The following is a 14,562-nucleotide window of genomic DNA, read 5'->3' on the forward strand; positions in this document are numbered from 1 at the left end:
ACTTCTTACTCTTTCATCTCAAGACCTGCCATGTGCTCTTGACCTGAATATCATCCTCTGACAACCCTTAGCCCATCCACTGCATAAGTCCAATGAATCGTTGGGGGATTAATTCCCATTATGCCTTGTGCTTAGAGCAGGGCCTGTCAAATAATAGGTACTTAATGCCATTTGTAGGATGAATTAAACAAAGTATTGGCCTTACCTTTTATCTCCCAGATCATCTTTCTCAAAATGTCTCTTTTCTTTCACTTATACTAATTATGGAGTCCTGGCTGGAGGGGAATGTGAAAACCTTCCTCCTTAAAGTCTATGAGATGTCAAATAGGCTCTGGAATATATACAAAAACTGCCTTTTGGCTAGACAGTAGAAAGGTCTGGCCATTGCTGCCTCAGAAGAGAGTGTTTTCTTCATCTCAATTGGGACAGGGCATCATTGAGTTCTACAACTTGAAATGCAAGGACTACAGAGACTATCCATTTTGCCTCCTGCCACCATGGGGAACGAGGTTCAGAAGTGAAAGAGTTTGGCCCAGGTCAGCCAGGCGAACAGTGGAAGAATTGGCTAGGATGAGAACAAGCTCCCAGGACAGTGCTCCTTCCTGTCTGCCCAGCTTTAGCTGAAAATTGCAAGATATCGGGAAACTTGAAAGTGAATGAGACATGATTTATGACACATCAGTGTCACATAATTTTTTTAAAATGATGCTTTAAGTTATAACATTGGTTTTGACATATCTTTAAAAATATTAATTTTAATGGATAGCTCAGAGGCCTTTCATGACATAGACCACAGGTATTATCTTAGGCCAGAGTAGTTGTCTGGCAGCTCTCAACATGCAGTCATGCAAAATCCTAAATAACACTGCCAATCTCTATGTGCTGTTTCACAGAAGACAACCTTGGCCCTTTAGCAACATCCTTGCCATATATCTTTGAAAGTTCTGGTCCTGAGTTCTGGTCTTGGTAAAGATAAGCTCTAGTCACCATCAAAATAAAAGGACCAGGGACATTTTCTGGAAAGTAAGGGAATCCATCATCTGATACTGAAATTGAAAAAGGAAGTCACTGTGGAGAGGCCCTTGGCTTCTGACTCCCGTTGCTGTGTGAGGGTTTCTCCAAAGGTGGGTACCAACTGCATCCCTGCCCAGCTGCGACACTGTGACTAGCGGCATGCTTTAGTGAGTCAGTGTTGGTAAGTTATCACGGAGCAGCGGACACATCCGAACTGGACATGCCCATGCTGGAGGGTCCACATGAGGGCCCAGTGGCTTCTTTACTGACAGCCTCCCCTTCATTTTGCATGGAGCTAGATGTGCTCAAGTTGACTTGATCACTAAGGCCTCTAGTGACACTGTCGTAGGATGGTGGGAAAGATGTGGTGGAAGCAGTTTCAGATTTGTCTGGGAGCACACAGTTTTCATTTGCTATGAGCGCAGCAAAGCCTTCATTGGAGAGTGATGCTGCCTCCTCCTCAGCCCTGGGCACCCCTGCAGGGCTGGCGATTGTCCTGGAGCGGTGCCGCATGTAGCTCCGATAGGCCTTTTGGATGACAGTGGCTGAAATGTCTTCTTGCTTCCATCGGAGGGTGGTTGCTATTGGTTCATAGGATGCTTTTGAAAGATTAGTTGCCATAAATTTCTCCTCCATATTTGCCTTCAGGGAATCCAACTCCCCGGATTCTCCCAGGACATTCTTGGTGAAAGCAAACAGGATGTCCAAACAGTGGATCTTATCTCCAGGGACTAAGGGCAGGTCCATCTGGATTAATACATTCCGATTGGGTTTTGGGATTCTCAGGGGGCCAGACAGGGTGTCTGCGAAGTCTGAGAGGGCAGAGAAGGTAATGAACTGAGTGGCCTCTGGGTCAAACTTCTCCCACGTCTCATAGAACATGTCAAAGTCGTCCTCACTCAGGGGCTCCGTGCTCTCCTCTGTGGCCACATTGAAGTTCTCCAGAATCACTGCAATGTACATGTTGACCACGATAAGGAAGGAGATGATGATGTAGGTGGTGAAGAAGATGATGCCCACGATGGGATTCCCACAGTCCCCTCTGGTGCTGTTGTTGATGATCAAGTTGGGGTCGCAGTAGGGGGGCCCCGTGTTGAGGATGGGGCTGAGGAGCCCGTCCCAGCCCGCCGACGTGGTGATCTGGAAGAGGCACAGCATGCTGTTGGCAAAGGTCTGGAAGTTGAACATGTCATCGATGCCGGCCTCCCACTTGACACTAGCAAAGCTGGCCATGCCGAAGATGGAGTAGATGAACATGACGAGGAAGAGCAGCAACCCAATGTTGAAGAGGGCGGGCAGGGACATCATGAGGGCAAAGAGCAGTGTGCGGATGCCCTTGGCCCCACGGATCAGCCTGAGGATGCGGCCGATGCGGGCCAGGCGGATGACGCGGAAGAGTGTCGGGGAGAATAAACTTCCAAGTGAGGTAACAATCGCAGAGAATACCAGGCCTTTAAAAGTGAGAGAAGATGGTCTGATTAGTACTTCCAACCATGAGCCCTGACAAAGTTGGCTGTGATCACACCCCCTCATCTCTGCCCTGTGTGGACTTTCATGTGAGCATCTACATTCAAGCACTCTGGGCCCTCTGAGCCTGGCACAGTGGTTGGCCTAAAGTAGGGGCACAGTAAGTGTCCATTGCACTGTCTCCTTCGAGTCAGTCTCACCCTTCCTACCATGTTCTTATCTTTCCCTACACCCAGATACCTTGCTAGTCAACCTCCATGGTTCTGCTGTCTGTTCAGCTGGAGGTGACTGCATCTGTTCCACATGCTGACAGTCCTTTGTCTGTGACACAGACCTGGCTCTCCCCTGAACATTCAGCCTTCAGGTCATGCCTGTTCTTCCACCCTGGTCCTCTGCTCTGTGAGAGCCGGGACCCTCTATGATTCATATCCTTATCTCCCACTGCGAAGATTGACTCAGTTCCTGGCACATGGTCCTATGGATAATTGTACAGAGCCTGGCATAAATTATAAGGGGCCTGAGGAGTTGGGCAACTTGCTGACAGCTAAAGCAGAATGGCTTTGAATGGCCAGCTGTCTGCATAATGGCTTTTATTTGTTTCTTTCATTTCCAGCTGTGTTTGAACTCTGTGTTAGGGCCCAATGATGAGTTTCTTTAGGGTCAGTTACAGCACCTCAATCCAAATTATGAACTAGAGTTTGCATGTCTCCTTATGTGATATCTAACTCAAAGATTTGTCTTGGGGACCTGAAGAGGCCGGTTAAGACCACCAAAGTTTAGGCAAGGCCTTTAGGTCATACAGGATTCTAAACCTCTCAGGAGAAATGGTGAGGGGGTACGGTAGAAGCTCGCTCTCCTTGCCAGGGTGCCCTTGATCCAATTCTCCTACTTGCCTTTTTGTCATATGAATATGGATAGTCATGTTAGTATGTTGGAAGGAAGAAGGAAATGGGAGGAGAACTGGGAAATAATTATAATTTTGTACTATGACATCTTTATGAAAGCCCCTCTCTCAAAGTCCAGTTTAACTGGGGCATTTTCCCATAGTGTGAGATACATTATGTGCTTTTATAATCTACTAAGATTCTGCCATCCAACTAGTCTACCTCTACAAGGGAGAATGAGTCTTCATACTTGTAACAATTAGATACTCCAAACATGTCTTATCGGTGGGAAGGAAGAAAGGCAGAGAAGACAGAAGCATGGCTGATGGGTTCTTGCACTTGTTTTCGAGCTGTCTTTTCTGCCAGTGATGGGTGTTGCTGTGTAGGTCAAAGGAACTAGTAGTTAAGGTGGCCCCAAGATAGAATGTTGCACTTTGTGTATCTTTTATTGCTATAGAACTGATATGGGAAGTCACATAAGCAAGCTCCCTTCTGTAATATAAAATAAAAAATGGCTTTCACAGTCTCTCACTTTGGAAGGAAAACAAACAAAGCAACCCTCCCAACCCCAGAAAACCCAGCAGTAATAGGAAAAGAAAACAAAACAAAAAACAAAAATAAATTTCAACTCCCCAAACAAACACAACCCAAGGATGTGGTTCAGCACCAGGACAGAGAGACTGATTAAGTGCTGCCAGGTTGTATTTAGAGGCTATTAGCTCTTGATGGTAAATCAATGGAAAATTAAATCTATAGCTATGCTCTGACATGAAAAGTAAGCAGGTCATGATATAACAGGTCAGGATATATTTATAATGCAAAGTAAACCGAAGAGATGACTCGTTGGAAAAGACCCTGATGCTGGGAGGGATTGGGGGCAGGAGGAGAAGGGGACGACAGAGGATGAGATGGCTGGATGGCATCACCAACTCAATGGACATGAGTTTGGGTAAACTCTGGGAGTTGGTGATGGACAGGGAGGCCTGGCGTGCTGCGATTCATGGGGTCGCAAAGAGTCGGACACGACTGAGCGACTGAACTGAATTGAATTGAACTGAAAGCTGCTGTGCTGGGGGCCTTTATAGGGCTGAACTTCGGCAAATCACATGAAGGCCAGGGACAGTCTCTTGGTTGTTGGTAGGAGGCTGTTAGTTTGTTAAAAAGAACATTAGCCTAGTCTAAATTCAGCTCCACCTTTCACAAACTATATGACCTTGTATAACTTCCTTAATTCTGAAGCTCCATATTAAATGTATAAAATGACTATAGTAAACTCCTTTCCAGGGCTGCTGTGGAGATCCATGGATCCCAGCCCAGTTCTCAGAACTCAGCAAGCACTCAATTATATGGTGGCTCCATTACCCACTTGAGCCTCTGACTCCATTCATTTTCTCTGAATGCCATTGACTCCCAAATACTGGGCCTGTCATTTAACAACACCCAGACTAGGTCATAACAGCGTTGATCTCTTGGCATTGGTCCCTTGACTTTTCTGTCACTCATATTCCCTAAGTGGACAGTTATACAGAGAGTTAATTCCAGACCCTTGACTTAAGAATCTCCTTTGAACAATCTCCTTTTAGTCTTTCTGCACTCCTCTGGCAACCACCTCCTTTTCCAGAAAATATTTTATGACTCACCTCACAGCACACCACCCACTCTCTGCCTTGAAGGCCATAAAGATAAGACCCACTGGAAACTCCATCATCTTAGATTCCCTACTGCCCCCCGCCCTCCACGTTCTGACAATGGTGGCTGGAATACCCTTCAGGCATCATGGAGAAAGCCAGTGGAACCTCTCACTGGGAGGCCCAGGGGCATTTTAAATCTGCTGCTCTTGCAAAGCAGCAAATACTGGACTCCTCTAAAATACAACATACGTTTTTAGAAGTTTGTTAGTTGTCCCTTTGGTTTTGAAAGACCAGTCAAAATGACCCCAAGCAGAGGCTGGGTGACCCAACCACATGCAATGTTCACTTACTCCCAATGGAGAGGACCACGACGACGAAGTCAAACACATTCCAGCCGTTGGTGAAGTAGTAATGCCTCAAGGCAAACATCTTCATGACACACTCTCCCGTGAAGACGGCCACAAAGAACTGGTTGATTTTGTTCAGGACTTTTGTCTTTTCTTCACTCTGCTCATCAGTCTCCACCATCATGGTGATCATGTTGAGGCAGATGAGGACCATGATAACAATGTCAAAAGTCTGCCTGGTCACGATGTCAAAGACAAAACCCTGGTACTTGTTCTGAGAAAACAAGAGATGGGACATCAGGCCTTTGGGCAACATAAACCAGGGATCTGGAGAGGCCATGTTCTTTACAGAAGGGTTTTTAAAAGTCTGTCTCTTTTGTCTCCCTCACACTCCACATTCTGACAGAAGCCAAGTCCTGATCTTCTAAAATCTCACTCGTGGTTGGTTCTAACTCAGTGCCTCAATTCAAGTCCTGGTTGCCACTCCTGGCACCATAAAATCACCAGACACTTTGCCCTTGTCTGTGCTCTTTCCTCCACTTACAGTGCCCTTTCAGTCCCTTCTCTTGGCCATCTAAATCCCCTTGAGTGATCTATCTCCCTTAATCCCCACTTCCCTCAGGGAATCTTCTTGAATCACACCATACTACATCGTTTCATCCCTTCTTTGGCCCCCCTACCCCACCCTCAGCCTTTACAAGGAGATCAAACCAGTCAATCCTAAAGGAAATCAGTCCTGAATATTCATTGGAAGGACGGATGCTGAAGCTGAAACTCCAATACTTTGGCCACCTGATCTGAAGAGCTGACTCATTAGAAAAGACCCTGATGTTGGGCAAGATTGAAGGCAGGAGGTGAAGGGGATGACAGAGGATGAGATGTTTGGATGGCATCACCGATTAAATGGACATGAGTTTGAGCAAGCTCCGGGAGTTGGTGATGGACAGTCCATGGGGTCGCAAAGAGTCAGACACAACTGAGCAACTGAACTGAACTGAACTGAACAGCATTTACAGTCAGTCTAGAGTTCTAGTGTTTCATGTATACCTCTGTTTTCTACTAGAAAATAAGCTCTTTGAGGATGGGGTCATGTCTTATTTAATTTTGTGTTCCTGCAGTGCCCTGCATAGAGCAAGAGTTCAAGAACTTCTTGAAAAATTATTGAGAGTCAAGTCAAGTAGTGCACATGCATACAAAGTCAAGTGCAGTGGTACAACTGATTATTATAAATGCTCTTTTTATTCCTGGGTAGATGTCTAAGCAGGGCACGGAGTCAGGTCTTGGTTATTTGCTTTCTTAGAGGGAGGCAGAGTGGCCTGGATGACCAAGAGATCATTTTGGGTAGAGGCTGTTTTTATGGCATTAAAAAAAAAAATTTCCTGGTGTGGCCCTCTAGTCTTTCCTGCACTGTTAATATCTTACTGCTCTGTGAGTTCTTGATTCCAACTTTACTCTCCTCCCTCACCTTGTCTTGGACACTTCTGAGCTCTCTGGAACTCACCTGCCTTGATCTGCAAACTTCTCCTCTTACTCACTGACTGCTTATTCTCCCCACTCCACAGACCCCAGGGCTGGGGACAGAGCTGAAGTCCCTCTAATTCCTCACTGTCACTCCCAGACCTTTGCTCCTTCTGTGTCTCATAAAACCTCTCCTCCTCTGACACCTGCATCATCAAGTTAGCCCACCTTTGCCCCCTCTTCTTTGCTACCACTTATCTACATCCTGGTCCCTCTGCTTCATTACTGATGAGTGAGACTCTTGGCCACACTTGAGCACTCTTGGCCATTTGCTCTCAGTTCCTTAGCTAAATCTCTAATGATCTAGCTTTTCCTTAGAGAAAAATCTTGAACCTCACTTCTCTCTCCAGCTACCAGACTACTTCTCTCCCCACTTTCACAGTTAAATTTCTTGAAAGAGTTATGTGTAGTCACCATTTCCCATGCACTCCTCAGCCTCCTCCAATATAGCTTTTGTCCCCATCCTGTTGCTAAAATGTCTCTTGTTAAGATCTCATAACCTCCATGATGCATAATCCCAAAACACTTGTTTGACATCATTTAGCACATTCTCCACCTTGAAACGCTCCTTACTTGGTTCCTAGCAGGCCTTACTTCCCCAATTTTTTTCTTGCCTCTCTGGCTGCTCTTTTTTTTGAGTCTTCTTTACTCAGCCTTGAGATGTTAGAGTTCCTCCAGGCTCAGTCTTAGGTACCCTTTGCTCTTCACCCCATTCTTTCTTCCCTAGCAATTTCTCCAGCCTGTGAATTAATGTGTGTGTGATTTTTGCTAATTGTTTTCCTGCGTCACTGGACTGCCATCTCTGTGAGGGCAGGAACATCTCACTGTTCTATCCCCAGTGTCTGCATAGTACCTAGCATGCAATAGATGATTACTAGATAGATAAATGAATGGATAACAGAATAGACAACTGAATTACACTTCAAATAGAATTATAAAGTCACTCCACTAGGTTGATTACACTTAATTCTGAACAAGAAGGACTCCTGACTTCCTGAATGCATAGTATGTGCAGGGTGGCTGTGAAGGAGAAAGAAACCTGTCGTGAGTCTCACAAGGGAGCTCCCAGGAGCTGCGAAGCAGGCAGAGGGGAGAAGGGCTGTGATAGAGGCTGGTTCCTGCTTTCTGCTTCACAGTGGGGATGGAATGCTACCCTGCAGAGTTTGAGCAAAGAACCAGACCCAAGTGGGCCTGGCTCCAGGCATAGCTGCTGGCTCATGTCTTTTCTGGGATGCTGAGCCACTAGTAGTTTTTATTTCATCACTGAAAATGGTGGGAAAAAAAATACAGGTCCATTCATGACTTCTAATGAAACAGAGCAGGCAACATTACTAAGTTCTGGACATCACGTTTGTCTTAGATACTCAGCTGCTGGGGAATGGTGAAGCTTTCTAGCTGCTTTTGGCTTAGCTTGTGGGCAGGGATCACTTCTTTGCAACCCTCGGTGCTCTCGGAGATGATGAAGTGGGTGACTGATGATGTGATATTCTGGAGCCTATTATTTTCTTATAAAGTGGAGTATATGAAACCTACTTTTAGTGATTTCTGTAGTAGGGAATGTTGTAGAATAAAATTCACCAGTCTTGTGGAAGGTTTTGTCTTTGCTATGATGAAGCATAAGATTTAGAACTTGGGCTTCACCTGAGGCAAGGAGTACCATGTACATGCATGTGTTGGAGGTCTGTATGTCATCCGAGGTTGGCCCTGCTATGAACTGGCACACATGCACCTGTGGAGCAGAGTCCGACACCAATGCGCACCTTACTGACCAGCTCCACTTGTTGGGACCCCTTAGGGAAGAAGGTGGCCAGTCCCGTGCCAGTAATCTGGTGAGGAGGAGGCAGGACCTGGGAAGGTGAGTCTTAGATGGGAGCAGGCATTTCTCTTTGGGCTTGGACTTCTTTCTTGGCTCCAGACATTGTGGAGGGCAGATGATCAGCTTTGTCCCAGTGGGGGGTGGGTGCCAACGTGTCACCTGCCATATGGGTGCCAGCCAGGAGACAGGATGGGCCAAGGCCTGTGGGTCCTGGAGACCAGCCAGATGCAACTGCTGCTCGGGTCCTGCTCTGCCGGCTTCCCTTTTGGCATCCCTAAGCCTCAAAGTCTTGCTCAAATGTTCCAACCCTGCCTCAGCTATGCTGAACGGAACAAAGGAAAGAATGTTGGCCATGCCTGGACCAGAATATTAAGGAGAGAGTCACGTTCCTCCACTAGAGTTATTAGTGTTGATGGTTAATGATACACCCCTCTCCCATCTAAAGGGATGACTAATGTCAGGAACTCAGCTGGGCTATGAGGTCTTACTTTTCTCACCCACGTGCAAGGCTTCCTCCAGTGCTCACCTTGGAGGACCTTGGGGTTGGTGCACACAATTAGGAAACATGATGATTTTGTTGTAGGTCTTCCTGCTCAACCACTAACTTCCACCCCTATTGCACTGTCTGGAATTTCAACACTAGATTACTACCTTTGTATTGAGACCGCACCCTCTCCATGGTCCCTTTTGGAAATGAAACCCACTCTGTCCCAAGGAAATTGTCCTCCTTGAGAGGAGGAAGCTGTGATGGCATGTGGGATTGGTTGATGAGAGGGGAGAAGCTGAGATGTTATAGAGAGATGGAGCAAGTGTGTAGGGAGAGGTACCCCAAGCTGTCATGATTTTACCAAGGGTTGCCTCTAGCAGAGAACACCTTGCTGTCTGTTCAAATGTGGATTCAAAACCAGTCCAGCCATCAGTATAGACTAGCAGGGACTCGGCTGCTTGCTTCTCAGTAGGTCTTAGGAGCCTTCTCCTGTAACCCCTACTTGAGTATGATTGCCTGGGCTCAGCCTTTCATCTACATCTTCTAAGTTTGAACTTGTTCATTGGACATTGGAGGGATATTCGCTGAACCTTAGGGACTCACTTCAGGCTAATTCAACCCCAGTTATCTTGATCTTACACTGGATTTGGAAGGAAACCCCTGCCCCTACAGAGATCTGAATGTCCTCTCACTCCCCACTGTAACACATCTTATCAGAATTGAGAGTAGTAATACATTTGTGATCACTGTTTCCAAGTAAAGTGTATGAAAGATCACAGCATTTTTCCCCTCCTGTAAATGTTTTTAAGACTTTGTGCTCATTAAGTTTTTAGTAACTTATGCAAACCCCTGCCTTGATTTAAAAATCCTAATGCCTTGACCAACAGAATGTATATTTCCCTGATTCATTTAGGAAAAGACCTGTACCTTTGCTGAAGTCCTTAGGCTTTGCCCTTGTGTGGGGAAGGGTTAATGGGCTTGAACCATGGATCTTAGTGAACAAAGGAATCAAAGGGGAGTATGGTGCTAAGCTTTGGTCAGTCTTTAAACGCTAAAGTGGGATAATTTTTGGTTCCTATTGTGTCACCTGACCATGACCGTGACTAGGCCCAGGATCCCAGGAGGGCTGGGTTTGGCCATTTCCTCTCTGTCTGCCTGTAAGCATAGGGTGGAATATGACGGTGAGCCTGGAGATACATTGCAACCTACATCATGACTCATAATCACAAACGTTTCATCTCAGGTCTTGAACCATCCTTAATATCATTTAGCCTAATCTGTTTCTGATCTGGTGCTGGAAAACTAAGGCTGTTGGGCAAGTCACCGCTTTCATTCACAGGTCTATTTGGAACATCTACAGGAGTATGTTTACTCCAGAAGACCAGAGTTGCTTCTTGCAGACTTTTTTTTTTTCTGGGGCCTGGAAACTCTCATTAGCTCATCCCCAAACTCAACTAGATGTCCTCCTCCACAGAGAATTCTGGTCAGACCCCTACCAGCACAGGCATGGGCTGTCCCGTTGCAGTTTTAGACATGCTCTGCTAAAGGAGGGCGGGGGGATTTGGGGCTCACCAGGGGCCGTGGGATGGGCTTCTGGGGCTTCTTGGAGCCCAGCTTCTTCATGGCATTGTAGTACTTCTTCTGCTCCTCTGTCATGAAGATGTCCTGGCCTCCTAAGTGCAAAGAGACAGGATAATACACACCACTGTTATTGCCCCCAGTGGCAGCCTTCAGCCCTTTCTGGGCTCAGACTCCAGACGCGGATGAAGGCTGACAGCAGGGGGCCAAGGTCAGTGTTGGTGCTAAAGGCCAGGACTGGGCTCCTGGTCGGGCATGGGGGCTGTGACTAGCGGGGCCTCAGTCATGAGGCCAGGGGACAGGTGGGGAGTCCAAGATTTGCCACTACTACAGAAACACTTGAGCCCCACTTATCTTTTTTTTCTGTTGGTTGAAGTTGTCAATGATGACGCCAACAAATAGATTGAGTGTGAAGAAGCCGCCGAAAATGATGAAGACGACAAAGTAAAAGTACATGTACACGTTGTCCTCCCACTTGGGCTGAAAGTTCACCTGTGAGCAGACAAGGGGTGGCATGGGAACAAGGGGGCATCTTAGTCTGTGGTAACCCCAAAGAACCCTGAGTCCCAAGACAAGGACCTGGGTGCAGGGGGCTTATATAGGAGGTGATCCCAGGAAGCAGAAGTGAGGGAGGGCGAAGGGAAGCAGCAACAGGATGAAGGCAGCACCATCATCAGAGGCAAGCGGCGCTCCATCCTCTAAGGACTGCAGAACACACCTCAAAATTGTACTTCAAAGGGACGAGGAAGCAAGGGCATTTGTCTACAGACTCCCACGGCTTACGTGTGAGGGTCACCCCTGTGGACCTGCAGTCCTCTGCCCTTGCAAGAGGAGCTGCCGAGCAAACTCTGGGGCACTGAAGGAAATCAAATCTCAGATAAAATCAGAAACAGGGCATGAGAGTGAACTCAGAGGTGGGCCGAGGGGGATATGGGACAGGCTGTCGGTAGTGTCTTCTGCCCCAGCAGGAAAGGGTCTTTCCCCAACAGCACCCATCTCCACCCAACAGCTGCCATGATGGTGTCTGAAATTCCATAGTTCTAGCTACACTGCTCTTGGCCCCACCTCTGCCCAGAGAGTACCCTCACACACAGTCTTTTTAGAGGTTCTCTGATAATTTCCTCAGTGGTGAACAGAGGAAGAACTTGAGAAGCCTAGAAGACTAGGTCAGTTTAAATATCCAACAGAGGGCCCGCTGGCCACTGTTCCAGGTTGGGGGATAGTGCCAGACTGCTAGGTGATCGCCTCTTTCAGCACCAAGGCCGATTTCACTCCATTTCAAATAGACTAGTGTGGGTGGGATGCACAGAGGGAGAGGCAGTAGGCACTGCAGGCTGAGACTCACATCCCGGGAATCGACAGCCGCATACATGATGTCCATCCAGCCTTTAAATGTTGCCTGGAAACAAGGAGCAGAGGCCACTCAGTGTCCGCCCATTCATCTACATTGGCCTCTATTTTGATTCACTTATTTGTCTGTTTTTCTCATAGAGCATTCCTCCCCACTCCCTGGAGCCAGTTCTGACATGTCTCTGATTTCAGAACCTGGCATGCCATAGCTACTTAGGGACTTGTTGTGGAACAAATCTGTGAACAAATGGTTGCGTGCAGGAAGTTGTGGGTAACTGTGTGACAAACATATAAGTAACTGCAGCAACACTGAATGACAAGTGGATGAAGGCAAGGGATTAGTGAATGAATGAATGGAAGTGTGAATGTCACTGACATTCACAAGCCAGCGTTACTTGTCATTACAACAGACCTGGAACATAGTTTATTACCCTATAGGAGATGATTTGCAGTAGAAGACTGTTTAGTCTATGTGACTATATAAGGTCTATTTTGTAAAAGTAGTGAATTCTAAATTATCACCTGATACAGTCCCATGGCAGGCTCATCCCTTTATTCTATTCTGTTAGCCCACATTGGTCTAATTGTACCACTGTGAGGTCACACTCACTGATCAGCTCCTCTAGCCTCACAGTGTCCTCTGTAGGAATAGGGAATAATCTCAGTTCACACTGAGTGCTATCCCTTGCAGAGTCTCCACATAGCATCTTCTGGGAGACCCTAGACTGTCCACATTATTGAGCAGCCAAAGGAAGGGACAAGGTTGATCTCAGGACTCACCACCTGCAGAAGTGCGAGGTAGCCCATTGCAACGTTATCAAAGTTGACCTTTACATTGACCCAAAATAAGCTTCCAGTGTGGTTTTGACGTTCACAGTCAGACATGTTATTCACAGTAGACCAAGGCACAAGAAGAAAGCCTTCATTGGTCTTGTTGATGCATTTCTGAAACTTCCCCGCGAAGAGGTTCACACCCATGATGCTGAAGATGAGCCAGAAAATAAGGCAGACGAGCAGGACATTCATAATGGATGGGATGGCGCCCACCAGGGCATCTACCACCACCTGGGGAGAAAGGCAAAAAGACCTGGAACCCCACCAATGCTCCACTCTTCTTGCTAAATTCCAATTCTTTCTACATTTATTCAGGTTGTGTCACAAGCCAGTGACCTTTGGAAGGAAGAGAAGTGGGTTAATCAGAGCCAAAATTCAGAGTCAGAAGACAGAGGCACTGGGCAGCTGAAGATGGGTTTATACCTTCTCTCTCAAGGTCATTCAGGGCAGGGTTCACTGTCTCTCCTCAAAATCGAGGACACATTTATAAGTACATACATGCTCAGTTAGGGGTGCAAGTGTGTTCTGTACTTGCACACACAGACTTGAGAACTTTGTTTTATTTTATAAAGTATATTTTTTATAAAATATAGTTTATAGTGCACTTTGGTCAATAATCAGTGAGAACCCAAATTCATATTCACAAACTTGCTGATTTGTAAATCAGCAACCTGGAGATAAAATAAATATCAAAATATTTCAATCATAAGTTCCTAGTGTTTGTAAAGATACAAGTTAATTTTAAAAGTCCACACTTGTTTTGAAAGTACTGTGTATTTTTTGAGGCAATGGTAGAGGAAGAAAGCAAACTTTGCTTTCTGTACCAGGGGACTTTCATGATTATGAGGAAGGGGGAGGGGAAAAATGAGCAGTCCCTTGTCCCCCTGTGAGACAAGGGCCAGGCTTGTGAGCATTCCATTCTGAGGAAGACAGGGAGGGCAAGGTGGAGGCTGAAGCCATGGATAAGGAGAGGGATGGATCAAAGGAGAGAATCCATAGGACAAATGATTGGGCTGGGTTGAAGAGAAGATCCCTGCTGGTGGTTGTTGGCTAAGCTGCTGTGTGTCACTGCCTTTGAATGGAGTGTCAGAGACAGGGCTTATTTGTCATGGAAAGATGAAGAGCTTGGGATGTTGTGAAGATTTTTACAATAAGGACAAAAGGCAGAGTGGGAGACTGAGGTCAGAGATGCTTGCGAAGCCGTGAAGCAGGGTCACCTCACTGAGCGCAAGAGAGAGTGAGGTCTGGGTCCTGTTGGATGTGAGAAGCAAAGAGCGCTTACAGAGGGACTTGAAGGAGAACCAGGAGAGTGAGGACACTGCAGCAGCACGACTGTGACGGCAGAAAGTGGGGATCTGTGGGGGTGGGGCACAGAGCATAAAGGTGGCATGGACACCGAACGCTGCAGGCCAGAGCACTTAGGAGATAAGCCTTACCCGCATGCCTTCAAACCGAGACAGAGCCCGCAGTGGCCGCAGGGCGCGGAGGGTCCGAAGGGCTTTGATGGATGCCATGTCAGAGTACTGCAGAATCTTCGCTATGAGGCTTGTCAGTGAGATCTGACAAGAGAGCAGGCAGAGAGCAAAAGCATCACCCTAAGGCTCCTAAACTGGCCCTGGTGGAAGAAGACAGGAAA

At 46.8% G+C, this 14,562-nt stretch overlaps 1 protein-coding gene across 1 annotated transcript in view; it reads right to left on the minus strand.

The window, feature by feature from the left end:
• Window positions 1-540: 540 nt before the first annotated feature.
• The window catches only part of SCN10A (sodium voltage-gated channel alpha subunit 10), an 88,031-nt gene continuing 74,009 nt past the window's right edge, over window positions 541-14,562 (minus strand). The window contains exons 21-27 of the mRNA XM_061127811.1: window positions 14,363-14,485; window positions 12,873-13,157; window positions 12,088-12,141; window positions 11,097-11,234; window positions 10,737-10,841; window positions 5,347-5,617; window positions 541-2,465 (exon numbers count right to left, since the gene is read on the minus strand). Coding sequence (XP_060983794.1) covers window positions 1,204-2,465; window positions 5,347-5,617; window positions 10,737-10,841; window positions 11,097-11,234; window positions 12,088-12,141; window positions 12,873-13,157; window positions 14,363-14,485 — 2,238 coding nt within the window. The 3' untranslated portion in view covers window positions 541-1,203. The remainder of the gene's footprint in view (window positions 2,466-5,346; window positions 5,618-10,736; window positions 10,842-11,096; window positions 11,235-12,087; window positions 12,142-12,872; window positions 13,158-14,362; window positions 14,486-14,562) is intronic.

This window comes from Dama dama, chromosome 24 (genome assembly GCF_033118175.1).
Source record: "Dama dama isolate Ldn47 chromosome 24, ASM3311817v1, whole genome shotgun sequence".
NCBI classification, from domain to species: Eukaryota; Metazoa; Chordata; class Mammalia; order Artiodactyla; family Cervidae; genus Dama; species Dama dama.